This window comes from Chrysoperla carnea, chromosome 4 (genome assembly GCF_905475395.1).
Source record: "Chrysoperla carnea chromosome 4, inChrCarn1.1, whole genome shotgun sequence".
In the NCBI taxonomy this organism is placed as follows: Eukaryota; Metazoa; Arthropoda; class Insecta; order Neuroptera; family Chrysopidae; genus Chrysoperla; species Chrysoperla carnea.
In genome coordinates, this window is record NC_058340.1 from 63,974,339 (window position 1) to 63,993,181 (window position 18,843).

General features: G+C 27.5%; 1 protein-coding gene across 2 annotated transcripts in view; it reads left to right on the top strand.

Annotated features, from left to right (window-relative positions):
• Positions 1-18,843, top strand: part of LOC123297626 (ADAMTS-like protein 4) — a 93,414-nt gene that overhangs the window by 70,116 nt on the left and 4,455 nt on the right. Inside the window, exon 1 of one of the 2 annotated variants that reach the window (XM_044879368.1) lies at positions 14,517-14,660. The exons of the other annotated variant lie outside the window; for it this stretch is intronic. Coding sequence (XP_044735303.1) covers positions 14,574-14,660 — 87 coding nt within the window. The 5' untranslated portion in view covers positions 14,517-14,573. Of the gene's footprint in view, positions 1-14,516; positions 14,661-18,843 lie in introns of those variants that run through there. 2 annotated transcript variants of the gene reach the window in all.

The window sequence follows — 18,843 nt, forward strand, 5'->3', positions numbered from 1 at the left end:
AACCAAATGAATGGCAGCCAAAATTTATAAAAAACATAATGCAAACTCTGATATTCAATACTTTCTATACAGGGTATTTCAACAATTAACTCAGTTGATTAATAAATAATGTTTCTATGCAAAAATATGCGAGATAAGCATGCACTGATAATGAAGAATTTGATTTTAAGTATTTAATCTCATATTTATTAAGAAATTTCATACTCAAATCATGAGAAAATTTTTATAATCATTAATTTTCAAATTTAAATATAAAATTGTATTTTTATTTATAACAAAAGATACAAATAAAATTAGTTTTTGTTTTGAGAAATTAAATATCTTAAAATACAGATACACAACCTTGATTTAATAGCCAGCCAGCCAAATGTTATTAAATTTTAAAATAACATTGATATCAAAAACATTCATAAAAATTTCTTTATTATTTTTCAAATCAATCAATTTTTGTTTTGCATTCAAATTTTATTTTCAATTTTATGTGCATTCTTTAAAAATCATCGGTTTAATTTTTTGGGAAACATTTTTGTGTCTCTTCAAAATTAAAATTTGAATTACTAACTTATTTAATTTTTATCTGTAGCATTACATTGGCATACTCGACTAAATACTGTTGTATAAATGAATAATATATTACTTAATATTATGATAAATCGCGATATAATTAATAAAAATTTCTTGTTAATAACTTGTAACAAATACGGGAAAAAAAAGTATGAAAGAAATAATTATTAATTATAAGTTATATGTTAAAGAAAATATTTTTACATTTTTAGAATTTCAAACATATTTAATACAATTTGTTCTTGTATAGATAGTCAAGGAAATAAAGTAAAAATAGAAAACTGTAGCGATTTTGATCAATTAATTTGTATAGTGGTCCTGGTTAACCATTTTATTTGTTATAGTATCTCACGTCTGGAACAAAAAATTTTAATATCTTCAAATTTGGTAATAATTCAAATTTGGTTTTAATTATCTTCAAAAATGGTAAAGCTCGAGTTCAAAAGCTCAAAAATAGGCAATAATATAGGTAAGCTTGTCTGCCAAACCAAGCTTATATCTGACAAAATATTTTTTGAAGAAGAAAAATCACTTGAAATTTATTTCGACGTATTTCCAGTAAATGGGATAACCATTGAATAAGTCTCTAAAAATGGGACAAATTTTTCCAATCACCTTTGTCTTATTTCTTATAATTTGAAACCAAATTTTTAAATTTTTAGAGATCTAATGAAAATGGCTACTAAATATCATACTAAATATCTTTTTTACCTCGGTAGGGTGTAATAAGGCTGCTTTATTCCTTTTTACATCGATGAAGTGCATATAAGACTATCTTTTCCTAAGCACACTCAGTGAAATTAGTGTATAAAATCAGATATAACAAGTGAAAACAAATAATTGAGTTGTTTTTGTACCTAATGTAAGTAAAGAAAGATAAACAAACAAACACATACATAATATATATAACACATAAAATTAAAGTATAAACAAAAGGTACCTGTATATACATACTATATAAAGCTTCTAAGCTAATTTGCGCCACCACGAGTAAACAGTGATGTTTACAAAAAAAATGTTTCAAATAAAAGTTGTTTATTTTTTTATAAAGAACATTTTTTACATTTAATTTCTTATTCTATCTCTAACGGTTTACAAGACCTTGGCCGATGTTGGTCATTTGCGAACTCGACCTCCCTTTTTACGTCCTGTGCACGCTATAAAAATTTCAGCTTAATATCTGTTTTCGTTTTTGAGCTATCGTGTTGACAGACGGACGGACATACAACTGGAAATGGACTAATGAGTTTTACGAACACCTATACCAAAATTTTGTTCGTAGCATCAATTTTTTAAGCATTGTAAACTTGGAACTAAACTTAGTATACCTTGATATATTTCATATACATATACGAAGTACAACAAGAAGAAAGATTACAAATGGTAAATTATTGCTTTTATTGCACTTTTATTTCCCTGATTAATAAATATGGAAGTTTTTTTTTTTGAAAATTGGTATACACATTTTTTTTATTGAATATTAAAGAAAAAAATACTTTTTTAAAATAAATATGTCGATTGATATTTTGCCAAGTTTTTCTAAAACAACATTCTTTGCAATTTCATTGAATAAATTCTCTTCATAATAAATTTTTATACATAAAATATATAATATTTATTTAATTTTCAGTTAAAACTATGTTAAAATATATTTATTTATTATTATTATTTTGTGTGTACTTTTATAATGCCTTATGTAATAAACTATTTGATGTGAAATAACTCATATCACTTCCATGTTTACAAGTTAATTAAATTAGAAAAATTTTATTTTTCTATCTAATTCTTTTAGATAAATCTAGTCTGTAATCCTACTTAATTTATGATCAAAATTAACCTAGCTATAATAGATTGCAAGAATTCCTGGTCTCGAAATTAAGCACATTAGTGACAACTAGCGAAAACTGGCATCGCAGCTGAAAAGAATGATTCAAAATTAGTGGGTTTCAAAAAAAATTCCATTAAATTCGGATCAAATTTTCCTGTGCTATCAAAAAAATCGAATTTTTTTTACTTTACGAACTTTATGTAAATTAATGAGCGCCTTTTACATGATTCTTTGCTAACTTTTTGTTTTACGTATAAAACATACGTTTTATTTTGCGGCTCTATTGCTTATACACCGGTGGCGGGAGCCTCCTTTACCACGCCATAGTTACGGACCTGATAATTTTAATAAGATTATTCTCTCCTAGAGAAGAAATCGAGGACTCCGTGGAATCGTAAAGCTCTTAATTTTGCCGCTCTGGGCATTTGTCCGGTTGCCGCCCCCTTAGACCGGGCCCTGCTCTTCATCACTCCATAGTATAAAACAAAGTCGCTTTCTCTGTCCCTATGTCCCTATGTCCCTTTGTATGCTTAAATCTTTGAAACTACGTAACGGATTTTGATGCGGTTTTTTTTAATAGATAGAGTGATTCAAGAGGAAGGTTTATATGTATAATAACATCCATTAAATAGTGAAGAAGTACTGCTATTTTTGAGGTTAATAGTTAAAAATGTAAAAAGTAAATAAGTAAAAATGTAGTGTATGAATTTAGATATTCCAAAGATAGCAGGAAATCTTCATGGTATAGGGAAAGGGGGATTGTTTTACTTCAAATTTAACGCGTGCGGGCCACGGGCAGTAATGAATAAATCAAAACTACTGGATCGATTTTAATCACATAGGCTATATATTTTATACCCGTGCGAAGCCAGAGCGGGCCGCTATGTTTTTATATACAACGTTCACAGTTTTTCTGTAGTGTATTTAGTATCAGCATTGCACCCGTGCAAAGCTGGGGCGGGTCGCTAGTTTCATTATAAAAAAGTTAAACTGTTCTTTTTTTAATATTTTTCCGTGGGGTTTCGTACAATTCTCTGACCAGCGTAAAGGGGTGTAAAGATCACCATACATACAATGATTTGTGTATGTAGGCATATTTGAATAACTTGTCTAAGTATATAAACGTCGGAATTGGAAGAGTGTTAATAAATAGCAATTCATGTACCATTGCAATATGGTGGACAAATCATAGTATGTACGATCAACTCAAATTTTTCTGGGCTGGAATCCAGGTTAGAGTTCGAAGAAAAATAGATGATTTTAGTGTAGGTATAATATTATTTTTAGGAAACTTGTATACATCATGGTATTAAGATATATTAAATACTAGTGTAATATTATTCACCAATAAATTGTGAAAAGTAAATATTTATTTAACATATGCATAAATAATTATACATTTCTTTATTTTTATAAACTATGATTTGTAGTTATATAATATTCACATACATCTAATTACACATTTAAGTTTGTACTTTATTATATTATTACTGTTAATTAAATGTGACGTTTACATAAATTTACTGATATCAATAATATATTATTGATTTTAACTTTTATTTTTATTTGTACAAAATTATAGAATAGAAGCTATTGTAAACGCGAGGGTGGTCAAAAAATATCAAAATTTTAGGTTTTATGTTTCAAAGTACGTAGAGTTATCTAAGTTTTGATAGCCTAATACAGGGTGTTCTATTATTGACTGCAGAACTATTACCTCCTGATAGAGCTAAGAAAAATAAGAAGAAAATGTTCTTTTCCAAATTTGGATCTGAGGCCTAATTTACGAGATAATTATCCTACTCTTATTATAATCAATTAAAAAAATATACATTCCTCAAAATCAAATTCATCCAATAAAAACTTACTTAAACAGAGAGTGTGTTTTATCATAGTGGAAGGTGTCTCTAAATGTAAAATTATTACAACAACAAAAAACTCTATTTGGCTACTTATATTATATTATTGTAAAAGCTAACCCATAAAAACCAAGTATTATTACACTCCTTTTCTTTGTAAATTAAGTTTTATGCGCAACATATCGTGCGAATATCACATCTTAAGCATCTATTTGATTAAAACGGACCATAGTCCGTTTTAATCATTTTTACATTTTCAAGGTTTTTTATAGTACTTTAAAAAAGGTATGATATACTTTTCAAAAAGGGTCATTTTTCAGTTATTTAACATTAAATACTACGAATTTCATTCGCCAATAGCTCGGAAAGCATTGACTTTTTGAAATATACTTTTTGCTTAGATTTCATCACTCTATTGATTCCCGTTTCAAAATTTAGAGGTTTTGTTTCTCCTCGTTTACTGAGTGTGATCTTATTTCAAAGAAGTACCTTTTGGTATGGTATAAACTTCTCAGCTCTCTTTCTTGCCCCTTTTTGCAAAGACCTGAAAAAATCTGAAAGTAACGGTGTCTTATGAGAGGAAAATATGATATGTCCATAGTGATGGACGTCTGCTGTTCACGAGTTTTTTTTTTTTTAATTTAAAATCTTAATGTTAAGAAGTTAAGAGTCCATCAAGAAAACAATAAAAATTCCATCTGGTTGCCTAGATTAAATAAATTATATATTGAAATGCCTTAATTTAATCAAGTTCTTAAAAAAATAATAATAGATTAGCACAAATTTGTTTTATTACCAAAAATAATAAATTTAATTTTAATATATTTTATAGATTAATATAAAAGACTTTATTTAGTTTGATTGAATTTATTTACATTTTATTAGATCCCCTAAATTTAATTTCTATTTAAACTATTAAAAAAAAAAAAAAAAAATTTCAATCAGATTGTGTGTTATGTTATTTAATTTCAAGTTAAACTTGAATTATAAAATTTATTTTTTAAAGACCACACATATGATATTAATAGACACACTAAACTAACATTAAAAAAAACCCAACAAATGATTCAACAAAACTTTATTTTTAATAATTTAATAGCTTATCCGTTTGATATATCTAAGCCCCCGCTTATTTTTGACTTGTTCAAAGTGAAAGTGGTATTGTAATCGTTAAAAAATTTAGTGATGACTTTGCAACCAGAAATTCCCATTTTAAGCATTCGCATATATGCAGGAAAATTACATACCTCTGTGTCACAAAAAATACACGTGTTATATCATGCTAATGCATTGAATCACATGTAATGCTATAAAAATAACACTTAAAGTGGTTTAAGTTTTGCTTTGATTTTGATTTAAAAAATACTGACTTAAACGTATCTCTCGTTTAATTCAAAATCCATTAGCCATAGAATGTATAAATTTTCGATTGAGATCCGTTCTATAATCTAGTAGTGTACCTCTTCTTTTAAGAGCACCAAAAAGGGGGGGAGGCACCATATTAAAAAACCAATATTATATTTATAAGTGTTTTAACGAATCTGATATCGCGGCCGGCTGTGAAGATCGTTTCTAGAAATAATTAAGTCTGACATCTAAGCTCACTGTGCGAATAGAACATAGTTTTCATGGAAAAGACATATATGAAAATGTGTTGTTTTGAGTGCCGTATAAATAGCACATCAATTCTCTATGGACAGTCATTGTGAACGGATACTATTACAGTGCAGTGCTAAAAATAATTGTTGAATTATTATATTTGGAAATCAATATGGTAAATTAATTTTGTATGGCATAAGTATCTTTGCATTAAACATTAAAATATGTCAAAGTTTTCAAAAATTTATCTAGTGGGGGTTTTATTGTATCGATTTTACGGGGAGAGAAGTAGAACGTTACAGTACAATAAGTATAAACCATTAGAAACTAATAATGACTCCATGCTACATTTGAAGTATACTACCTTCTGAGAAACTGAAAATTTGTGAAATTGTTTGAGATGGTATCTAGATATCAAGATGATAATTTTTTCTAGTTACGATCCGATTATTTTAAGAGGAGACATTTTCCTGTCCCCTACTAAAAGGTTACGAGATCGATATGCTATTAAATATGCATCCTATATCCATCGAAACGCGACACTTCGTACTTTGTTATAGAAGTGGAGTTATTTTTCCTGTGACTCGACACAATACTTTATTTTTAAAAATAAAGTAAAGTAATAATAATAATATTAAATATTGGTATGTCAAGATTCATTTATATAAAATAAATAAAAAGTAATTTAAAAAAATATTTGTATAATGTATTATTTAGTTATTAGTTAACACATTATTTTTAATCAATAATAAAATGTTTAATTTTTTTTTAAACTTTGTTGGACACATGACATTTAACTTGGGTGTAGAAAAGTGTCAACGTCAAACGTAGCAAACTTACCAACTAAAAACTTTTTTATTTGTAAAAATATTTCGGTTTTTGGATTTTGTATGATAATATGGCCCCAAAAGTCACAAAAATCAAATTAATTTATCTATTAAACAATCGGAACGCTTCATGTCCTCCACATGCCTAATTAATTTTCGATTCATGATTGATATTAAGCAAGTTTTAACAAATAGTCGGGTATGAGTGACTCATAAATAAAATTATTTTCTACTTTTTAGTACAATTAAAACTTGTTCCATAATAAAAAAAACTTTTAACAAAAAGAAAACCGACTTCAAAAGAAAAACTTTTCCAAAACAAATTAAAATGAACTAAAAAGTAAAAAAATAACGATAATATAATGTAGTTAAAATTATTGTTATTTTTGGAGTCGGTGTCAGCCAAGGAAACAACTCTGACAGAACAGTTTGCTACATTAGCTTGGCTGACACCGACTCCAAAAATAACAATAATCTTAACTACATTATATTATCGTTATTTTTTTACTTTTTAGTGCATTTTAATTTGTTTTGGAAAAGTTTTTCTTTTGAAGTCGGTTTTCTTTTTGTTAAAAGTTTTTTTTATTTTGTGATTTTTAGTGAACCTGATATGCACTAACTAATTTATCACTAAGAAAAGAATCATCGAAATCGGTTGGCGTGATTTTGAGTTATTCGTCCTCTTGTCGTGCATACTTAATGCAAATTTAAGATTTTTATGATTTTCTCATGGATGCCGTTATCAGAACTCGATCAAAATGAAATGGGGCCACACGGGAAGCACTAGCTTTCAAATAGATAAACAATCATCAAAATCGGTTCACCCAGTCAAAAGTTCTGAGGTAACAAAAAAAAAAAAATACAGTCGAATTGATAACCTCCTCCTTTTTTGAAGTCGGTTAAAAAGTATTTTGTATTAAAATTTTTTATTTAACACTAAAAAAAATGTCTATATATTAAATATGGTGGAAGTGATGGGAAAAACACCACAACCTTTCAACTTACCTTTTTTCCTGCATGCAAAATTTCAACTTAATCGGAAACCGAGAAGTGGATCAAATTTGACTTGCAAGATTTGATTATAGACAGACAACTGGGCAGGTGAAACTAAATAAAAGCTTGTAAAATAGTTAATTTGAAGTAAAAAAACAAATTTTATGCATCATGCAGATTAATTAGTTTGAAATACATTTCGTTTAAGTAATATTTTAATAATAATTGAAAGTTCGATAAATTTAAACTAATTAAAAATGAATGTCAATGGATTAAATTAAAAAAAGAAATAAAAAACTCAATGTATATTTTTTTATGCATTAAATAATAAAAACACTACTCCACTACTAAGGTATATTATTTTATAATTTATAGGTATCTACTTACTATATAGGTATTATAGTTAAGATTTCTATATAATAACAAATAAATTTAGCCATTGGCTGTAATTTATATTAAATTTCTATATCAAATATATAATATTGATCATATATTAAGATAAATATATAATTTTAACATTATCACATAATATCGAATATTTTATCACATAAACCAATCACAAATATCTTCAAGACATATTCATTATTAATTTTGTAACAAATGACGCTTGTTTGTTTTCACATTATTAAAAGGTGTTCTTTTTACTCCGCTATTAACACACAGACTATTTTATACTGTTTATATTGGATGTCACAAAAGAAACGGTACGACTCTATCATCAAAAACAAAAGTTTTATGAAAATGATGTAGCAATATCAAAAGACCATGACTATATGACCAAGACCTCATCGCGCATTCGGTGGATTGGGGTTAGGCAAAAAACAAATGTTTGACATCGACCAATCGACACTTTTTTATACAGTGGAACCTCGATAACTCGATCCTCAATGAAAATGCAAAAAATTTCGACTTAGAGAGGCGAGATTATATTTTGCTACGACTTATGGAGGTCTGCTTTTTGAAGTTCGAGTTACGAAGTAAAAACATATACTATCAATACTTCACAGGAAAATAACATTTTGTTCGAGTTACAAAGTTTAAAAAATTCGAGCTACCACGTATTTAGGGGTTCAGCGGAAGGAAATGGCATTTTTTTTCCGATTAACTGAGGATTAAGACGACGCTCGAGTTATCGAGGTTCCAATTTAGTTTATTATTTTAACATATTGCTCAATGAAGACGTGGGCTTGTGATCATGGTGTCCACTTCTCATGCGGAAAGTCGTTACAGCATAATCAGCCACGTGAATCCATTTTTAAATGAGAATACAAAAATTATAGCGAAAAGTGCATTGTTCCTACTGAGTGTCCCACGACATTTCTTACATCTCCTGCTTCTTTTTTGTTATTTTTACTATACATTTTTCTAAAAATAATCAGAATCTTATGAAACTCTGCCAAGATATCTATTATGGCTGTTTGGGCAAAAATATCTGATTCTATAAAAAATATTCTATACAAATTTGAGTCGATCGCACGAATACGCCACCAAAGAGTTTTTTTTTTATCTTGAATTATTTTCCTTAAATAAAATTTATTTCTGAAAAGTTATTTATCCGTTGCGTTACTTATGTTACTCCCTGTTTAATATAAATGTAGATTTATCAATAAGTGTTTTATGTTCTCAATTTTAAACTTTAATTCTGAAAAACTGTTCACTTCGAAGGAAAAATAGTTTCTAGTAATATTACATATTCGTTTTTATATATAAATCATTTATCAATTCAAAAAAAGTAAATACATTCAGTTCAAATTGAGGCTTTAAACTTTTGCGAATTTCCGAAGAAAATAGAGCTATTTGTTTTGTATTGATGATGGATTTTGAAAAAATTTCTTCAAATGTTCATCGATCCTACCTAATAGAAATCAAAATTGACCATCGTTAAAATATTTTTGTATGTGTTATTTTTTCAATATTTTAGGAAATTCGTTTAGCTAACGCAGCTCCTGCGTTAGGAATTTTTTTTTTTAATTTAATTAAATCAGATTTTTTTAATTCGCGGTTTGAAAGTGATTACATATCAGCAGGAAATCTTTATAGAAAACGATAAAAACAAGTTTAGATTCAAAATTTATAGAAAGAAAAACTTCTTCGACGTATTTTATTTAAATAATTAGGTACCAGTTTTGCTTACATCATAAAATTTTAATACAATGACCCTATCTTTACACACACGTGTAAAAATAATTCGAAGAAAAAAATTAAACACTGCGACCGCTAACCAATTAACACATTCTTTCAAATTAAAATTAGATCGTATAAAAAATAAAATTATTGCATAAAAATTTTTTTTAAATATTATAAGAAAATTACATATTTCATTGATTATATACGACATGTTGATATTAAAAACTAGTAATTATAGTGTTGATTAGTGTAGCTACCTCTTAGAATCTTATAAAGATTATTTAATTTTGTAGTCAGGATGCATTTTGATTAAAAATTAAAAGCTAACAAGATATCTTAATTTTATGTAAATAAAAAATACACTTAAAATGTTTATTAATGCAACACGGTTATTAAAATTTTACAATTGGAAAGCTATTCATGTCACTTTGGTTTTTTACCACGCTTTTATTAACTTGGTATGTATCTATTTAACGGATTCTTTGAATGTGATTTTCAAACACGTCGGGACCGATGTCAATACAATAATTTAATAAGTTTGTCCAATTATTCTGATCAGTCTCTTAAACTAAAAAGTAGAAAATAAGTAATAGTTTAAAAAAACTAAAAAATTTCTTTAAGTTCAAAAAAAATTAATTGGTAGAGCAGGAGCTGCGTTAGCTAAGGGAATTCCCTCATAGATTAAAAAAATGACACATTTTTCTTAAAATCGAATATTGCATTTTTAATTTTTCAAGAATTTTTATTTCGAAAACTAAGCGTCTATAGAAAAAAATCTTAATTAAAAATTACAAAAAAAGTTTTTAATTTGAGAGGATTACTAAGAAGTTGATACCATATAAAATCCAAAAAAAAAAACTCGCCCTTATTCATTGAATTTTCATCCGCGAATCAACTCTACTGTTCTGTTTGTTCACCGATTTCTACGCCAATTGTGATCAGATTTTGAATTTTTTTTGTTTGTTTCAAAGGATATAAACACTCACTAAAAAGTATCTTTTTTGGTTCTTTGTGAGCGAATTTCTGTTAAGAATTTTTCATTCTCTTTTTTCCAAAAGTTGCGCAAAGGAAAAGAAACTCATTGAAAGAATTACATTATATAAATATTCACCCCGGCGGGAATCGAATCCACGTCCCCTGATATTCTATGAAAAGGCTCTAACCATCTGAATCTTATAGTCATATTTTTTTTGAGGTATTTAAGCCAAACGGATATAAGTGTTTTTCGTTTTTCCTTATCAAATTTCGAATTTTCATAATTTCATAATTTCATTCCTAATTTATATATAAAGAATTGTGACCCAATGTCATAAATGCATTATAATTTAATTTATTTTTATTTTATTGAAAAAAAACTAAAAAGAAATATTTTTACTTAAGTAAAAATAATGAATAATTTCATTTCAATTAGTTTTTATCTTTGAAATGGAATATAAATGAAAACCATTAATTTGAAAAGAAAAAAAAAATCGGTCAAGTATGAATCCACATGGTTCTTACACTAAAATATTATACACACTAGAATATTGATAATTTAATCAATGAATTCGATTTCTAGTTAAATATGTAATTGCCGATTAATGTTAATGATTTTATAAATTTCTCAGAAAAATCCCTCACGAAAAAACACAGTATTAAAAAAAGCCCTACTTAAATACTTTTGTAGTGCTCAGTGCTGGATTACCCATTAGGCCGGACTAGGCCATGGCCTAGGGCCCCCGACGGGCAAAGGCCCCCACGAAAATCTGATATGATTATTTTTGAACAAAAATTTTCAATTTCAAGTTATTTAACAGAAAAAATTACATTATAATTTAACAGAAAAAATTATTTTGTTCATTTTATTTCGTTTATAACCTTGGAATGATATGAATAGGCTGTACGAATGCTATGAATACACAAATAACGATTAATTTTACAATTATTAAAAAAGGGAGTCCCCAAAATTTTATTGGCCTAGGGCCCCCGATGGGCTTAATCCGGCACTGGTAGTACTTATTTAAGTTTTTATTTGAAAATTTGAAATAGCCTTCAATGATAAATTTTTGTTTTATTTAATTTTGCAAATATACCTCTTGATACCTTTCGAAATACTTATGATAATTGTTTATTTAAAAGAAAAATTTAACTTTGATTATTATAAAAAATTTAAATAAAAAATACTTTTTAGGTACAAGCTTTTTTTGTACTAAAAAGTAGAAAATAATTTTTCTTATCAGTCACTCATACAGGACTATTTGTATAAGCTGGATTTAAAATATCAAAGATAATTCGAAAGATAAGATAAGATATTAGTTTCATCTCTAGTAATTATACATATTTGTGGAAGTCCTAAGAATTACTCCAAAACCTACCGTGAATTGAATTTCTGAGAAAATGGTGTACATACAAACAGGTGTTGGTTTTTCAATACGTATCTAAAAAAACAAATAATAGAAATAAATCAAATGAATAGAACAAAATGAAATTAGTTAAAAGATTTTTTATTACATTGTTTATAAGATAAGTAAGCAGAAGACTAAATTAAAAATAGTAATGAAAAAAAAAAAAAAACAACAACAACAAAAACATATTATAGGTACCTCCTAAATTTGAATACCTTTTTTAATTTACATAAAACCCAGAAGTAACAATAGATTAAAAAACAGAACATATAATATTTTTATCAATATTAAAATAATATTTGAACACAAATATGAAACATTGATGACGTAATTATAAGAGAGAGTAAAAGAGATGAAAATATCTGCAAAAAATTGCAAAAATTCTCTACGAAATGAATTAATTTAATGGCTAACACTTGTGACAATTTTACAACCTTCAGGATTAGGTGAAAAAAACCTTCAAAAATTATTGAAATATTGAATTATATATTGACAATAGATTAATGATGGATTTTTTTCTTGTTATTCAAAATGTGAATAATTGAGATTATTCAATTATTTTCAACATTAACTTAAGGTAGTACCAGCATGAAATCACTTTTCGACAGATTTGGCCGAATTTTTTTTCTCGGGTTTATAATAGCTTTATTTATGAATTCCTAAAATTTCATAATTTTTGACCGTTTAGATCGCGAGATATTTAAAGACAAAGTTCGCGATTTTGAGGGTCATGTCCTATTTAAAGCATGTAAAATGTCCGGTCTCTCCAACTATTTTTTATGATATTATTATATATTGAAGAAAAAGTAGAAAAGAATGTTTATACAATAAAATTCTAAAAAAAAAATTTAGAAATTAATTTTCACTTTCGAGATATTAATTTTGACGTAAATTGATCGAAATTGGGACGTTGGCATAATTATTTCCCATTTTAAACGGTCAAAATTTCTGAAACTTTGGGAATTAATAGTAAGCATTATTAAATTCTTAAATTTAATTTTTCGTTAAATTCTGTCGAAAAAAAAATTGTACCATTGCTTTAACATAGAAACTGCAAATACCATGCTGGAACTACGTTAAGATAATTTTCCAATTTTACTTCTAATTTTTGGAAAAACTTTTAATGATTATTGTAAAAAGTTTTGGTTTATTGCACGGTACATACATATAAACCAAATACATGCTTTGTAGTCAGGTAATGAGTTATTTTTAGCTTTACAACAAATTCGAAACACCACGCAACTACAAAAATATATAATATATTGTGTGCAAGTTCTGCTTACAAATTTGATAATATAGATATTTCTCTTCAATCATTAATATTCTAGCTATAGTCGTCTCTGTTCATCAAATGATGGATTTTCGATGAACTCATAATTAAATTAAAATTTTGTTTTTATATCATCGACAACCTTATATTTTTATGGTATTATTATAAACTACAAGATTGTCTAAATATTTTAGATAGTTTTTTATCACACTCTCTAGATTTTTTTATATAGAAATATCCAATTGAAAAGGATAACCTATATGATTCATCATTTTTCAGCCAACTTTGAACGATAAAATGATAAAAAGCCCGATGACCTGGGAATTTTTTGTGATTTTTGGAAACTTTGTTAATCAATAGATTCGTTTTAAGGAGATATCCAAGGATTGAATAATACTAGGGATTTCAATAAAACTATATAAATACACTTTCTGATTGACAAAATTTCCAAAAATCACAAAAAATTCCTAGGTCATCGGGCTTTTTATTATTATTTTATCGTACAAAGTTGGCTGAAAAAATAATGAACCATATAGGTTATCCTTTTCGATTGGATATTTCTATATCAAAAAATCTACAGAGTGTGATAAAAAATTATCTAAAATATTTAGAAAATCTTGTATCAACTATGAAAAGTGGCGCCTAGAATATTTCCTCTGTTTAGAATATTGTTTGAATATCTATTGATGTAAACAATCTCATAATTATTTTAATTAAAAAATTATTTCATTAGCTAAATCGTCGCTATAAAACCACATACGTTGTAAAAAATAAAAACATTTTTAAAGTGTCTCAATAAATAATTAAAAAAATTAAATAAATTATTTTTTATAATAATTTTTTCTCATCTTAATATTTTTAAAACACAAAATAATAATAAAATAATGTTTGATATTAATAATATCAAACGACAAACTTACATTAAGTATGTCTGCAATAATACAACAGCTAATGATATGCATAAAATTTATTTAAATCATCAAACTGGTTAAAATATACATAATATTTAACAAAATATAAAGAAGAAAGAAAAAAAAGTTTTTAAAACCATTTATTTAAGTGCAACACAAAAAATTTTATTTAATAAAATAAAGTGTTTTATAAATATCTTTCGCTCTCTGGATGTGTGATATGAAGATACGTCGTCAACTCAAAATGCAGAAGAACAACTTGAAGTCGACATTATCATTTTTATTATTGTGTCTTATGGTATGCATTTTATAATATATTTAAATATACAAAAGTGTTGTTTTTAATGTTTTTTTTGTTGTTGCAATTACACGCATAATTTTGTACTATTTTTATTGCACTATAGTACAGCAAAAAGGAAGCTATAGAAGATAAAATGTTTTTGAAAAGCAGACTTTCAAAAACAGCAGGCATATCTACAAAATTTTATTTTTTAACTTTAATAAGTTTATATTTAGCTTAATAAAATAGAGATTGTTTAGAAAAAACGATGGCAGATATCACAAAGTTCGAAAAAACATCCCCATTAAATTGTTCAAACGGGCAGATATTTCTGGGAAAATTACCAAATCTTTGAAATTCAAAACTATTAGCCCCACTTAACTCCTGCAAGTGATCCCAGTTGACCCGAGCTCGAAAAAACGAAGCCAGATTGAAAGTCAAATCCAAATAGAAGAATTGGCTGCATAAACAACTCTTCAAAGGTCGCGTAGCCGTCGTAAATTTCGAACTAAAGTTGAAAGATATACAACTTAATTATGATCACAAATTTGAAAAGTATGGCTCAAGTTTATTAGGATTACATACTTGGTTTTTCAACATTGGATAAAATTTGGATGTGATAGAGCAAAATTAAAATTTTTTGGATTCTGATGACGTCATAAAGTTAAAAAATTCGATTTTTTTGATAACATAGGCAAATATGATCCGATCTTATTGGAAGTTTTTTTTGAAACCCACTAATTTTGGGTCATTCTTTTCAGCTGAGATGTCAGTTTTTTGTTAGCTATCACTCATATGCTTAATTCTGGGACTAGGACTCCTATTGAAACCTATTAGAGTTAGGTTATGACCCAAAGTAAGTATGACCCAAATTTATTAGGATTACATACTTGATTTATCAAAATTGCCAATATGGTACTTTTTGATACCATTTAATGAACAACGAATATATTAATAATAATTACAATTTTAATTCAAATTTATTTGTATTACTCTGTATTATTTACATTATTTATTATTAACAAAATTTCGATTTTGGAAAGTTTCTTATGCAAAATACCCCAGTATCATTTAGGAAAGTATTGAGTTCCTTGTTTTGCTCGGAAACGTAGAGAGAAATTAATACTTTAATTTGATACTCTATCATTTGAATAAATTAAAAAGTTTATCTATATTATTTATTTATATTATAAAAGGCGACTCTCCCCCATTTTGCCTTTACTCTTATGTTAAATACTATCATTATACGAATTTTCATCAAAATCGTTAGAGCCGTTCCCGATACATACAGTCAAACCTGGCTAAGTGAGAACTGGATAAGTGAGAAAAATCTATAAGTGAGAGCAATAGCCAGGACCCGTCACTTTTAAGCTCCCAAAACCTCTATTAGCGAGAAACAGAAACCTCTCTAATAGAGAGTCGTTTTTCCTTCATGGACCTCCGTAAGTGAGACTCCTACTTATCTATACCTCTATAAGCGATAGTCGAGCTTTATTTATTTATATTATTTAGGAGGGACTATAGCATATCATATTACATATTTACTACATTCGTACTTGCTGTGACTTGTTATTGCTGCGTACCTCTATAAGAGAGAAACGCTACCCATGTACCTGCATTAGCGAGAAACTCGGATTTTTGAGAAACCTCGAGATAAGCGAGAATGAGATTGTGATCCCTGGAACTCTCGTTTATCCAGGTTTGACTGTATAGGGCGCAACCTAAATACTTGCCACCGGCGCTATATACCCTCGTTACCTAAAAACCTCAGACTACACGGCTTATTATCCACCAGAGTTGGATTTTTTTTAAATTATTTAAAATTTATTGTGATGCCATGTGACTTGTCTTGTAAGGTGCGTACCTCTCTGCCTGCGTGTGGATTATAACTTGATTATAACGGTCGGTGTTGTGTAAATCAAAATGTGTATTTTTGAACAATACAAATTATAAACAGCTTTTATTTGTACACATATTGTTATACACACAAAAAAAAACTTGTCAAATAATTTTCTTTATTTATAAATTTATGGATTTATATTTCAAGTATGTAAATTCATATTTGGATTAAAATAAAATTTTTGAATTATTTATTTTTAAGTGGTTTTACCAGTAGAGGTATTATAATAATCAAATCAATTGAATCATCTATTTACAAATACCTTTTTGCTATCAAAAAATTTAATATCTTATTTTTCTTTGCTCATGCGGAATAAGTATACTTACTTTCCACTGCGTTTTCTCTGCGAAAAATATGTAATAGGGGATATTCGATGATTTTTTTTTAAACAAACAGCTTATTAAAATAGCGTAAAAAAGATAACAAAAAGTGAAATTAAAATCGACCAAAAAATACGAATCGAATAAGCATTTACTATTTATTAGACATACATTAGACAGAGAGCTTACTGTTTTGCTAAAAAGAGATAAAAACAAATCTTTAATCTTTGTTACATGAATGAGCTTTTATCAGGGCCGTAACAAATTTTCCTGTGTTATCAAAAAAATTGAATTTTTTTACTTTATGCCGTCATCAGAATCCAAAAAATTTAATTTTGCTCTATCACATCCAAATTTTATTCAATTTTGATAAACAAAGTATGTAATCCTACTAAATTTGAGTCATACTTTTCAAATTTATGATCATAATTAACCTTACTCTAATAGGTTTCAAGAATATGGAGTCTGGGTCCCGGAATTAAGAACCTCACAGCTGAAAAGAATGAACCAAAATTAGTGGGTTTCAAAAAAAATTCCAATAAAATCGGATCGAATTTGCCTGTGTTATGAAAAAAATCGAATTTATTAACTTCATGACGTCATCAGAATCCAAAAAATTTAATTTTGCTCTATCATATCCAAATTTTATCCAATTTTGATAAACCAAGTATGTAATCCTACAAAATTTGGGTCATACTTTTCAAATTTGTGATGAAAATTAACCTAGCTCTAATAGGTTTCAAGAATGTGGAATCCAGGTCCCGGAATTAAGCACATAAGTGATAGCTAGCAAAAAATTGATATCACAGCTGAAAAGAATGACCCAAAATTAGTAGGTTTCAAAAAAAATTCCAATAAGATCGGATCAAATTTGCCTGTGTTATGAAAAAAAATCGATTTTTTTTACTTTATGGCGGGTGCCTCCTTCGTCACGCCCTAGTTACGGACCTAGCACTTTATTAAAGCAAAAAGAACAATCAATATTCTCCATTGCACCTTGCATGGGCCTAATTTATTTAGCACCCTTAAACAACTACTTACGTGCAGAATATTTATCATTATAAGGAAAATTGTACAGGAAGAACGATCTAATCCTTAAATTGGAATGTAGGGTGTTTAAAAAATTAACTCTGTTCGATTATTTATTTAAAATACGAAATTATTTTGGGTGCAGTGTCTTCATTACATGAAACAAATAAAAGTGATTTTAATTACAGTAGACAGAATGTTTCAATTTTATTACATAAAACATTTAATCATTATAAAAGTCGTATAAAGTTATTCAAATCACATATGTTTGATCAAAATTTATTTTTTTTAAGTGACACTAAATTGATTATTAATTAATTCCATTTTTAGTTATCTAATAAAAATGGGTCCGTTGATAAATATCTGAGCTAGCACAATTGAAACTTCCAGTGAAAAATCAAAATATTTAAAATCTTTTAAAAATCTGCAACATCCGGGCTAAAACACTCATGCAAATTCTAGTTATTACTCTTTGACCGACTCATTGTTACTCTTTGACCAACTAAACGCCCCTAAAATTATTTCGAGTAGATTTATGGAATATATAAGCCAAGCAAAGATAAAAATGTTGGTCAATAGACTTTGATCAACCCCTCCAACCCGACCTGGATAATAGGACAAAAATGTTGGAAATTTTGAACCCAAAAAAATGTTTCTTGTTTAGGGCTTTTCATTATCAAGCTTGTGCTTTCATTAACAGGTTGTTGTCTTTTGTTGGCTCGGCGCGGTAGTCACAGAGGGCTTGTAGAAGGTCTTGACTTTAGAAAAGAACTGATTTTCTAAATTAAGTTAAATTCATTGGTAGATCAAACCTTTATTAATATTTGGATAATGGCGGAAAGTACATTAGGTAGACCTTATGAAAGATTTCTCTAAACCTAATTTAATTAAGTAGCTACGAGCCTTATATGTTGTCATTTTTACACACATTTAACCATTTATTTTCTAAATA